The sequence below is a fragment of the Mustelus asterias genome, chromosome 9, assembly GCF_964213995.1.
Source record: "Mustelus asterias chromosome 9, sMusAst1.hap1.1, whole genome shotgun sequence".
In the NCBI taxonomy this organism is placed as follows: Eukaryota; Metazoa; Chordata; class Chondrichthyes; order Carcharhiniformes; family Triakidae; genus Mustelus; species Mustelus asterias.
Window position 1 is genome coordinate 61,185,004 of NC_135809.1, and position 13,191 is coordinate 61,198,194.

General features: G+C 41.5%; 1 protein-coding gene across 4 annotated transcripts in view; it reads left to right on the forward strand.

The window, feature by feature from the left end:
- Positions 1-13,191, forward strand: part of creb3l2 (cAMP responsive element binding protein 3-like 2) — a 96,774-nt gene that overhangs the window by 71,448 nt on the left and 12,135 nt on the right. For all 4 annotated transcript variants that reach the window (XR_013498744.1, XM_078220262.1, XM_078220261.1 and 1 more), the window contains exons 9-10: positions 781-880; positions 8,065-8,191. Coding sequence is in view for 3 of the 4 variants with exons in the window: in XM_078220262.1 (XP_078076388.1) it covers positions 781-880; positions 8,065-8,191 (227 nt within the window). In the remaining variant the exon portion in view is untranslated. The remainder of the gene's footprint in view (positions 1-780; positions 881-8,064; positions 8,192-13,191) is intronic.

Consider the following 13,191-nt stretch of genomic DNA (forward strand, 5'->3'; position numbering starts at 1 on the left):
CTCCACACAGACAGTGAATTGAACCCGGGTCCCTGGCACTGGAGGCAGTAGTGCTAATCACGGTGCCGCCCGTTATTAGTCCTATACTTTCATGGTTTTTCCCGTAACTCTGCAATTTTTTCCTTTTCAAGTTTATATCCAATTCATTTGTTGAGTTTTCTGCCATCATCCTTTTAAAGTGCATTGCACATCATCGTAACTACCCAAGTAATTTCTCCTCTTTCCCCACCCCGTAACCTGGTTCTTTTGTCAATTATTTTGTATCTGTATCCTCTCGTTAGCAACTCTCCTGCCTGTGGGAATGTTTCTCATGTTTCTCCACTTAAAATTCCCTTAGTTTTCTCTGCTCTAAGGAGAGCAATCCTAGTCTCTCTCTCTCTCTCTCTCTCTCATCTTTCTATTTAACTGGAAGTTTCTCATCGACTACATAAATGCAGGGTTTTTTTTAGCATTTGAATTTATGCATTCTCAGTCTGACCCCGTTCTCATCCTTCAGTACTGCCATCTGTCAGCTTTTAATATTAATGTTGTGTCTGTCAGCTTTGTCTTACTTAAAGCTGGCACAGAGTTTCTTATCTTCTACAAAGAAAGCTACTTGTCTGCCTAGCTTGAACAATTGGACTCACTCAGGTGGATGCACATATCATGCTGTTCCTTGTTCTCAGAAGGTTAATCTTGAAGTGGAAATCTAAATTGGAACACTAATATTCATAATATTGGTTATAATACACAAACCTTTATTGTAATTGTCTAACAGAATGATGATATTTTATTCCTCAGGTCCTTGCTCCAGCAGCTGCAGGGACTCCAGGTCCTGGTGGCAGGGAAGGTACCCAAACCCTGCAAGATGGCCAGCACACAAACCAGCACATGCTTAATGGTAAAATCAAAGATTGTCCTGCTATCAGTATATTGAATGAAAATAAACTTGAAAATTCTTCTTCATTCTGATCCTCCACTGAAGAATAAGATTAGGTCACAGGGAGAATGCACCTTTAAGAGATTTAGATCATTGTCATGTTGGCGTCCCGTTCTTCCCCTAATGTTTTATAAAGTAAACGTGCCTCCTGAATTATTTGAGTTTTTCCTAATTGCTGGCTGTGATCAGATCTTTATCGTGTAAAGATCCTGCAAATAGCCTTCTCTTCATTTTGTGTGTTTGATGGGATAACAAAATGTTCTTTGGTTCTCTGCACGGTGTCAGAGGTTTTCACTTGTTGTCCAATCACAAGGTGAGAATCCATGCTAAAACAACTTGTCACTCAAGATAATTGAGAGTTCAATATTTGGTGTTTCATTTCCATTTATTGGTATCTCATTTCTACAGTACTAGATACCTGACTGTTCCAACTCTGTTCGATGGATGAACTTTACCTTTCGTAGCATATAACTATAAACAAGCCGTTTGGATGGATTTTTGATGGTTATTTAAAATGCCCCTGTTGAAATCTAAATTGTATTTGTTGACCTCTTGATCATATTGATGACTTGATAGGCATTCAAAATTTACACAACCTGTTGTGCAAAGTTAACCACTTTTAGGAAACAAATTTGTGCTCGACATTCCCCCCCCCCCCCCCCCAAATTATTTTGACTTTGAGACTAGTCTTTGTTCCTCCTCCACCCAAAGCCTGCTCTTTAAAATTTATAACTATTATATTATTAGATGCATTTTTTTGCAAATATTATTTATTCTCCCATGGGATGGGGGTTTCATTGGCAAGGCCAGCATTTGTTGCCCATCCCTAATTGCTCTTAAACTGAGCGTCTTGGGAGGCCATTTCAGAAAGCAGTTGAAAGTGAATTTCATTGCTGTGGGTCTGGAGTCACATGTAGGCCAGACCAGGTAAGGATGGCAAATTTCCTTCCCCAAAGGACATTAGCGAACCAGAGGAGCTTTTAAAGCAACCAATAATGGTTTCATGGTCACCAATACTGAGACTAAATTTTCAATTCCAGATTATTAATTGGATTTAAATTTCACCATCTGACTTAGTGGGAACATAGGAATTAGGAACAGAAGTAGGCAAATTCAACCCTTTGAGCCTGCTCCGCCATTCAGTCAGATCATGACCCAGTTCTCAAATCCACCGCCCCACCTATTCTCCACACCCCTTTATCTCAGTTTTAATTAGAAATTTATCTATTTCCTCCCTGAAACCATTCAGTGATTCAGATGTTGGGATATTGAACCAACAATATGTCAGGTTCAGTTTTCACTTAAAATTTGAAAGCTTATATTAACTTGAATTCTCCTCTTTTCCAAGGGAAACAGTTGCAACTTCTTTATCTTATTTCATAATTAAAATTCCCAATACATAGAATTCCTGGACCTTCACAAAGACATTACCATCAATCATGTGATTAGGTGGCAAAAACAGCATGCAATACTCCAATTAGTGTCTAGTCAATGCTTTGTATAACACAGCCTTTAGACTTGAGTTTTATCAATCTGTTAATGGAACCCAATTGTTTTTCTTTCTTCAGATAAGTACAGCTTACAAAATAGTACAGCTCAGAAGGAAGTCATTTGGTCTATTGTGCCTCTGCCAGTTCTCTGAAAGAGCTATCCAAATGGTTGCATGCACTTTCCTCATAGCAGATTTTTCCTTTTCCTGTCTACGTGAAAATTTATTGTCCATCCCTAGTTGTCAAGGGCAACTGGGGATGGGCAATAAATGCTGGCCAACCAGCGAGGCCCATGTCCCACAAATGAATTTTAAAAAAATCCAGTCCCGTCTGAAAGATGCTGAATCTGTTTTCAGTAACCATTCATTTCAGTCAGTGCATTCTATAAGAATTTGCTGCACAAAAACAATTCACATCTCCTCCTTGAGATTTTCCAATTACCTTTGTTCTCTGGTGACCAACATTAGAAAGTTTCTCATCTTTTATCTTTCAAAAGCCCTCATAATTTGGAGCATTTCTAATAAATTTGACGTTAAGCCTCTCTGCCCTCAGAAGAGCAATCCCAGTTTCTTAACTGAAGCCTGTCATACCCAGTACCATTCTAGTAAATATAACATTTTTATTAGAATCATAGACCATCTCCAGTTTTTGTTAATATTTATAATGGAAAAATGCTATGTTAACATGGCTAGTTGTAGATCTCCGGCTAGCAGGTGGTGCTGTCATGTGTTGGCCAGACTCACCGACCACTTTGTTTTGCCACCTGATAGACCTGTTTTCAAAACATTATTGGTGCGTCGGTGCCCAACATCCCTCCGTGTCTTGCCCCATTTCATAACTTTATTGTTAGCAATTGCTCACCATTTAATAAAGTTAAAGTTTGTTTCTTAGTTATGCTTGCATTAACACTGCAATGAAGTTACTGTGAAACTCCCCTAGTCGCCACACTCCAGTGCCTGTTCGGGTCAATGCACCTAACCAGCACGTCTTTCAGAATGTGAGAAGAAACTGGACCACCCGGAGGAAACCCATATAGACACGGGGAGAATGTACAAACTCCACACAGTGACCCAAGCCGGGAATCGAACCTGGGCACTGTGAAGCAGCAGTGCCAACCACTGTACTACCATGCCACCCCGAGAGCATTGCTGGCAAGAACAATAACTGTCCATCCCTAATTTCCCTCGAAGGGAGTGGTGAGCTGCCTTCGAGAACCACTGTTATCCAAGAAACATAGGAATTGCAAGAGTGTTGTAAGGGATGGATTTCCAGGGGTTTTGACCCAGTGACATTGAATGAATGATATAGTTGTTCTTTTATAATAGAAATCACGAGTTTAGATGGTGCAGTCAATGGAGCCTTGATGAGTTGCTTCTGTGCACCTGTAATGGAAAGAGTGAATGTTGATGGTGGGGAATGGAGTATTGATCAAGTGGCTGCTCTGTCCTGCATTGTATCAAGCTCCTTGAGGGTTGCTGGAGCTGCATTCATTCAGAAAGTGGAAAGTATTCCATCGCACTCCTGATTTGCGCTTTATAGATTGCAAACAGAGCTTTGGGGTGGAATTTTAAGCCTCTGACTAGTCCGAGGCTAGTCCAGTTAAATTCTGGTCTGGTGAATGACCCTGGGAGAGGGTTGGTCGGTTGGTACGTGTCCTCTTTTGTATCTTTTTCCCGACGGGAGAAGGTGGAAGAGAGAATGTTCGGGGTGCGTGGGGTCCTAAATTATGCTGGCTGCTTTGCCGAGACAGCGGGAAGTGTAGACAGAGTCAATGAATGAAACTGGAGGAGCCAGAGGAAACCCATGCAGACATGGGGAGAATGTGCAAACTCCACACAGACAGTGACCCAAGCTGGGAATCGAACCCAGGTCCCTGGCGATGAGGCAGCAGTGCTAACTACTGTGCCACCGTGCCTCTGGTAATATACCTGCAGCTCTTGATAATTTGAAGCCATTTTTTGTGGTAAGGTATAGTTAACAATTTAAATTAGCAATTTTAATATCAGTGGAGACTTAGTTATCAAAAATGTTGAATTTGGGTGACTACCCCATCTAAGTATTTTGAAGTCCCCCTGTCACAAGAACACAAGTATTAGGAGCAGGAGTAGCTTGCTCTGGCATTTGGTAAGTTTGTGCCTGATCTGATTCGTGGCCTCCACTTTTCTGTCTGCTCCCAGTCACTCTTGACTCACTCATGGATCAAATATTTATCTTACTTAACCTTGAATATATTCAGTGAACCAGTATCTTCTCTTTAAGGAAGAGAATTTCATGGACTAACAAACCTGAGAGAAAAAAAAGTCTCTCTATCTCAGTCTTAAATGGGCAATCCCTATTTTTAAACATTTTGTCCTATTGTTCTCTCCAGTACAGGGGGAAACATCCTCTCAGAATCCACCCTGTTTTATCAGTTTAGGATTCTATTGGACCGTAACCTCCAATCTCATTAGTGACAGAAAGCATGGTTTTGTAAGAGGGAGGTCGTGCCTTACAAATTTGGTGGAGTTTTTTGAGGAAGTGACAAAAACGGTTGACGAAGGAAGGGCCGTGGATGTCATCTATATGGATTTCAGTAAGGCATTTGACAAAGTCCCTCATGGCAGGTTGGTTAAGAAGGTTAAGGCTCATGGGATACAAGGAGAGGTGGCTAGATGGGTTAGAGAACTGGCTTGGCCACAGGAGATGGAGGGTAGCAGTCGAAGGGTCTTTTTCCAGCTGGAGGTCTGTGACCAGTGGTGTTCCGCAGGGCTCTGTACTGGGACCTCTGCTATTTGTGATATATGTAAATGATTTGGAAGAAGGTGTAACTGGTGTTATCAGCAAGTTTGTGGATGACCTGAAGATGGCTGGACTTGCGGATAGCGATGAACATTGTCGGACAATACAGCAGGATATAGATAGGCTGGAAAATTGGGCGGAGAAATGGCAGATGGAATTTAATCCAGATAAATGTGAAGTGATGCATTTTGGAAGAACTAATGTAGCGGGGAGTTGTACAATAAATGGCAGAGCCATCAAGAGTATAGAAACACAGAGGGACCTAGGTGTGCAAGTCCACAAATCCTTGAAGGTGGCAGCACAGATGGACAAGGTGGTGAAGAAGGCATATGGTATGTTTCCCTTTATAGGACGGGTATAGAGTATAAAAGTTGGAGTCTGATGTTGCGGCTGTATAGAACGCTGGTTAGGCCACATTTGGAGTACTGTATCCAGTTCTGGTCGCTGCACTACCAGAAGGACGTGGAGGCTTTAGAGAGAGAGAGTGCAGAGAAGGTTTACCAGGATGTTGCCTGGTCTTAGCTATGAGGAGAGATTGGGTAAACTGGGCTTGTTCTCCCTGGAAAGACGGAGAATGAGGGGAGACCTAATAGAGGTGTACAAAATTATGAAGGGTATAGATAGGGTGAACAGTGGGAAGCTTTTTCCCAGGTCGTAGGTGACGATCACGAGGGGTCACGGGCTCAAGGTGAGAGGGGCGAGGTATAACTCAGATATCAGAGGGACGTTTTTTACACAGAGTGGTGGGGGCCTGGAATGCGCTGCCAAGTAGGGTGGTGGAGGCAGACACGCTGGTATCGTTTAAGACTTACCTGGATAGTCACATGAGCAGTCTGGGAATGGAGGGATACAAACGAATGGTCTAGTTGGACCAATGAGCGGCACAGGCTTGGAGGGCCGAAAGGCCCGTTTCCTGTGCTGTACTGTTCTTTGTTTTTTGTTCTCCCCAGCATTGGATTGGGCGGTATCCCAAACATATGCCAGAAAATCCCTCTCGGAAGTTCACAGATAATGTTTGTGCAGCAATTGCCCAGAGATTCTGACTGGGTTACACCTTCCAGAAAAGGTTAGAAGAATAAAAAAAAACCACATCTAACATCTGGGTAACTATTATATAGACCAAGACTCAACCCCCGCATGACTCCTCCTTACTCCCGACAGATCCCCACGCACCACCCAAACCAAACAGGACTCCCCCATTCATGTTCAGCCCTGACTAACCCCCCTAACTCACCAAAACCAGGCCTCCGATCTGACCTGTTCTCCAATTTGTCCCTGACGATCTCTGATTTTCTCCACCCCCATGGAGCCCTAATGGAACATTTAAACTGATTTATGGCAGCTGGTGCTGTAATAAAGGGGATGTGGTCTCCTCTGTATTTTTACACTGGGCCTCGAGGACATGTTGCACTGCTTGGATCTCACCTGGTCTGAGTTGGAACGTCAGGTGAAATAGCATATCAAAAAATTAACTAATCGAGAACAGAGTAATTATGTTTGACTAAGACCACCTTTCAATCCTGTAAGCCCTAGTGGGAATAAACCCAACCTGTTCAACCTTTTCCTCATAAGTAAACCCCTACATTCCAGGGTTCAGTTGCGTGGACCTTCTCTGAACTTCTCTAATGCGATTATATCCTCAAGAGTTCCAGAACTGTATATAGAAACAATCTAACTAAGGCCCTATACAGCTGCTTCTTGTTATCTAACCAATTCTCTATCCATGCCAATATGTTACTCCTACACATTGCACTCTTGTGTGCTAACCTTTGTGGCATCTTATTGAATGTCTTTTGGAAATCTACATACACAACAGCTACAAGTTTCTCTTTACCCACCTTGCTTGTCACTTCCTTAAAGAGCGGAAATAAATTAGTTGAACACAATATCCCTTTCACAAACCATGTTGATTCTGCCCGATTGTATTATGATTTCCTAAATATCGTGCTGTTGCCTTCATAATAACAGATTCTGGTATTTTCCCTTTGACAGATGTTAGGCTATCTGGTCTGTAGTTTCCTTTTTTCCCTCCTTCCTTGAAGAGAGCTATAACATTTTGCGGTTTCCCAATTGGCTGGGACTTTTCAAGAATCTAGAGAATTTTGGAAAATCACAACCAATATATCTACTCTCTTCTGTAGCTACTACTTTTAAGATCCTTGGACACAGGCCATTGCGTCCAAGGGACTCATCAACATTTAGTTCTAATATGTTTCCGGTACTGTTTCTCTAGTGATTGTGATTTTTCTTTTTTAAGTTCCTCCTTCCCTTTTACCCCTATTGTTATGGTGAAAGGGCGGGTAAGTGGAGCTGAATCCACAAAAGGAATAGCCATAATCTTATTGAATGGCGGAGCAAGCTCAAGGGGCCAGATGGCCGACTCCTGCTGCTAGTTTTTGTTCTGTTCAGGTATTCTTCAGTCTTCTACAGTGAAGACTGACACAAAATACCTGTTCATTGGTGTTGTGTCATGTGTTGGCCAGGCCCACCACCATTTTGCTTTTTACCTGATATACTAAAATATTAAGTGAACCAGTGCTCAGCACCTCTCCCACTCTTGGCCCATTTCATAAAGTAACTACAGCTTTCTCTCACTGATAATTTGAAGCCACTTTTGTTCTAAAATGTATCTAACAATTTGAACAAAGCAGTCTTAATATCAGTAGAAGCTTAGTCATCAAAATGTTAAATCCTATAATTTGCATTAGGAATGGACTGCAATACCACATCTAACTAAGACAGCAGTTGAAACCTGTTCTATACATACAATTGTCACTTTTTAAATCAGTAAGTTCATTAAAGTCCCTCTGTTATATGATCAAAAGTAATACACATTTTCTTGATAATTCTAATCATCTGATTTTCTTGCCGTTGCAGGTTGTGGCACTATGTTTTGCCATTGCACTGGGCAGTTTCAGTAACAGATTTGATCCATTCTCATCCTCTGTGACAAAAACAGTCCTACCTGTCCAGGATTCTACACAGGAGTCCTATGCAGCCACTGGTAAGGTAGAGACAAGTAATTGCAAATGATCGTAATGTCCATTGAACCATGTTGCTTAAGTTTTGAAACAAGAATTGGTAGCAACCTTATTAGCAGTTCTTCTTTATAGGTTGGTACTTATTTAGCTGATTGATGCTTAAAATCACTAGTTATTGGGATCTCAGCACAGATCAAGGATCAACTATCTTACAGACCACCATATGAGCAGGAGCCATTCAGTAAGATCATGGCAGATCGGTTTGTGTTGAGTTCCGCATTCTCAACTACTTCCGATAACCTTTGATTCCTTTGCCTAAAAGAATCTGTCTACCTCTGCCTTAAAAATATTCAATGACTGTGCTTCCAATGTCTTCTGAGACAGAGTGTTTCAAAGTTGCACAATCCTCTGAGAGAAAAAAAATTCTCCTCTAACCTGTAAGGGTAACCCCAAATTTTAAAACTGTGCTCCCGAGTTCTGGACTCACTCACAAAAGGAAACCATCCTTTCAATGTCCACCTTGTCAATGCTGTTGAGCATCTTATATACTTTAATCAAGTCACTCCTCACTTATATAAACTCTGAAACAAGTGTAGCCTTTCCAACCTACATCAGAAGACAACCCACTAATTCTCGCTATCAATCTAGTATACCTCTTCTAAACCACCTTTAATTCATTTACATCCTTCCTTAAGTAAGGAGACCAAAATTGCACAGTATTTGAAATGTGGTCTCACCAATGCCCTGTACAAATGAAGCAAAGCATCTTTACTTTAATGTTTAATTCCTTTTGTAATAAAGGATAGCATTCCATTGGCCTTCTTGATTATATGGTGCACCAGCATACTAACTTCTTGTGATTCAAGCACAAAAAGACCTAGATCCTTCTGCAATTCAGCATTTGTTATCCATTTAAATAATACTTTTTAATTCTTCCTGCCAAAGTGAACATCTTTACATTTCCCACATTATACTCCACCTGCCTGATTTTTGTCCACTCACCCAGCCTATCTCTATCCATCTGCAAACTTTGTGGGTGGGATTTTCCAGCCACACGTGCCCCAAAACCAGAAAATCCTGCCCATAGTCAACAGACCTTTTCATGGTCTGTGTCCTGCCTGCTACAATTCCTGTGGCGAGCAGGATTGGAAAATTCTGCCCAATATGTCTTCACAATATATTTTCCTATCTTTCTGTCATCTGCAAAGTTAGCTACCATGTCTTTGCTCCCCTCATATGACAATGATGTAAATTCTAAAAAGTTGAGTGCACAGTACAGACCAATGCAGGACTCCACTGGTCAACATCCTACCAATCAGACAAAGATACATTTAGCATACTATCGGTTTTCTCCCAGTCAGCCAATCTAAAATCCAGGTTAATATACTACCCCCTACTCCATGAACTTTTTTTTTGCAATAACTTTTGAGCTGGATTTTATAAATGCTTTCTGGAAATGTAAGTACAGTACATCTACCAGCTCCCCTCAATCACTGCATGTTACTCCTTTGAATAACTCTAGTAAATTGGTTAAACCTCATGGTTTCCTTTTCATAAAACCATACTGACTCTTCCCAAGTATGCTGAGTTTTTCTAAGTGCCCTGCTATAACCTCTTTAATGATCTGTTCTAACGCCTTCCCCACAACAGACGTCCAGTTAACTGGCCAATATTTTCTTGTTTGCTGCCTCCCTCCTCTCTTGAAGAGAGTGGCCACATTTACTACTTTCCATCTGATGGAACCTTTCCAAAATCTAGCGAATTTTGGAAAACTAACACCAATGCATCTACTATCGCCTTAGTTAACTCTTTTAAGACCCTGGAATGAAGTCCACCAGGACTTGGGGACTTGTCAACCCTCAGCTCCATCAGTTTGCTCAGTACTTCTTCCCTAGTGATTGTAATTTCACCAAGTTCCTCTGTCCCCTCCACCTCCTGATTTAAGATGTTACTGGATTTTTTTTTGTATCCTCTACAGTGAAGAAAGCCAGATATTTATTCATTTCATCTGGAATTTCCTTATTACTGACTGTTGGCTCCTAATTCTCACACTCTAGAGGACCAACACTCACTTTACTTATTCCTTCCTTTTTGAATACCTTTAGATACTCTTGCTATCTGGTTTTAGATTTCTAGCTAGCTTCCTCTCATACTGTAATTTATTTCTCTTGATTAACCTTTTAGTTTTTCTCTGCTGCTCTTTTATATTCTGACCTATCACTTGTCTTTATGCAGCTACATGCTTTTTCCTTAAGTTTGATACTTTCCTTAACTTTTTTAGTTAACCATGGATGGTGGCTCCTCTCTTTAGAATTTTTCTTTAAAGCAGAAATATACGTATCCTGAAATGACCCCTAAAATGTCTACCATTGCTTCTCTATTGATTTATCCCTAGCCTAGTACCCTAGTCCTCTTCTGCTCGCCCAGCTTTCATGCCCACAAAGTTGCCCTTATTTAAGTTTAAAATACTAGTCTTGGACCCACTCTCCTCCTTTTCAAACTGAATGTAGTTCTCACTTGTTACATCTGTCAATCACTCTTGTTTTCTGTTCCATCTTATTCTTTATCTCTGGAAAAAGTAATAGCAAATCAACCAGTATACAAATTGGCTAGGAAACAAAGGATATGATGATAAGGAACAAAAAACAGTATGTGGAAACCTGTTGGATGTTGTAACATAACACTTGCTGATATGGTCAGGTGAAAATATAAATAAACAGCATTTCATGATGAGGACTAATTGAGCAGATAGATTAAAGAGTTGTGGCTTTATTTGGTACAATATAAGATAATATAAAGCAGTGTGGGAACTGCAAACATTCATTTGAGCCTTCCTATTAACATAGGTCGAAAAAAAAGATTGGGTGTGATGCTTAACCTTTTACTAAAAGTTTTCACCAGTATGTAGCTCAACAAACTCTGTTGCACCTCAAGGGTGTTTGATTGTAGGTTGTGAACAGTGGGATGGATAAGCATTCTGGAGCTTTTGCTTAATGACCTTTGGAATGCGGGCAGCACTTGGCTCTTGCAAATGATCTATGCAATTCAATCTGCTATAATCTGACTTCAATGGTAATGCTCCTCATTCTGGGCTCAAATTAGATTTTCCTCCGGTAGTGCAGTTAGCTAGCTGGAAGAGAATGCAATCGTTGTGATGGAAATTATAAGGAAATTAATGCATTCTAACCAGTTAATTACAATTAGGTATGCTTATGTATTTTCGGCAATCCTGCAGATTTGCAAATTGAATTGTTCATTGAGATTGCTGATGGAGCAAAGTGTGATTTAATATTGAAATCAATATTGTTTTCCAAGGGCAGAAAAATGTTTTAACTTGGACAATTTTTTGAAAATTAAAGATAATGGCTGTGATTCTCCAGTGATAATCCTGATATGGCCAGTGATTCTCACGAGAGGGGCCATAACGGGATTTGCGACAAGGAGATCTCATTTTGAGGCATGAACCAGATTTGCATACGCAAATATTCAAAATCAGCTTCAAGTCAAATTCTCCAGAAATGGAGACAAGGTATGCTGACCATATCGGAGGGCTAGGAGGCCATGGTAGCGGGGTTTACAACAGCTCCCCACTAACAGGGAGCTGGTGGCTGACCCTGCTGGAATGAAGGGAGGCCAGGAGGTCAGAGTTAAGGGAGGGGTGGAGAGAGGATGCCCCTTGGACAGTGACAGCCTGGCAATGATCAGGACTGCTGGCGGGGAGGGGGAGGGTTTGGGGAGATGGGGAGAACGTCGGGAGATGTCCGGGAGGCCAGCGATCAGAGGGTGGGGGTCTCTGCAAGGCCAGCAATAGGGAGTTGCGGGGTTGACCAGCGATTGGGAGGATGGCAGTGCGGGGCTACTGCACATGCACTAATCTTTCAACAGGGATAGGCCTTGCCCCGAGATTTTCAGCATGAAGCTCCCTGAGGCACTTTGCAGTGATGTGGAGATGCTGGCGTTGGACTGGGGTAAGCACAGTAAGTAGTCTCACAACACCAAGTTAAAGTCCAACAGGTTTATTTGGTAGCACAAGCTTTCGGAGTGTCACTCCTTCTTCACGTGAGTGAGGAGTTATGTTCACAAACAGGACATATATAGACACACTCAATTTACAAGATAACGGTTGAAATGCCAGCAGGGTCAGCCACCAGCTCCCTGTTAGTGGGGAGCTGTTGTAAACCCCGCTACCATGGCCTCCTAGCCCTCCGATATGGTCAGCATACCTTGTCTCCATTTAAGAACTCATTCAAGTTGCACCTTTCAATCCAGTGCTTTTTGGTTGTATCTGGTTTGTTCGTCTCATTTGAGATATCGAGGCATTTCCATGATTATTCCATTAAAACTTTGTTTATTCCTAACTTCTACCCAGATTAGTTCCCTAATTTCCCCTCTTGCTATTATATTCCCCATTCTGATAGCTGTTGCCCACAAGAAGGTCAGACAGCAACAGTGATTTTAAGTATTGAGCATTTGAATTATGAAAAGAGTTAACAAAGTTTGACTTTCTCTTTTGGGGGGGGAGAAACAAACTTTAATGCGACCAGTGTTTTCCTGGAGAGTGACTACCCTCCATAAGCTTCAGTTCATCCAAATCTATTGCTGGTATCTTTATTGTGTGCCAAATCCCGCTCATCGCCCATGTACTCTTTGTCCTACATTGCCTCCTGGTCTCCCCGCAGCACTTCCAATTTTAAATTCCTCCATCATTGTAACAACTGCCAGTCTTACAACTCTCCAAGAATCCTGCCCTCTTGAGGATGGCAAGTAGACAGCACTTCAAAATAAATTTTTACACTACTACCGTTGCAAGTTCTACTTCAGACTTGGTTTTATATTTTGTCATGTACTTATCCATACGTATACCTCCATCATGTGTCAGGCACTGTCAGTGGAGTTTAATAGTAATTGTCTAGTAACTAAGGGTGCAATTTTCTCATTTTTCTGCAGAGTAGTGCAGCGGGCAGGGAAAACGGATTGGAAGCTGCCAGCCCCATTGACCGTTTCCTCTGCCATATTTTTAGCC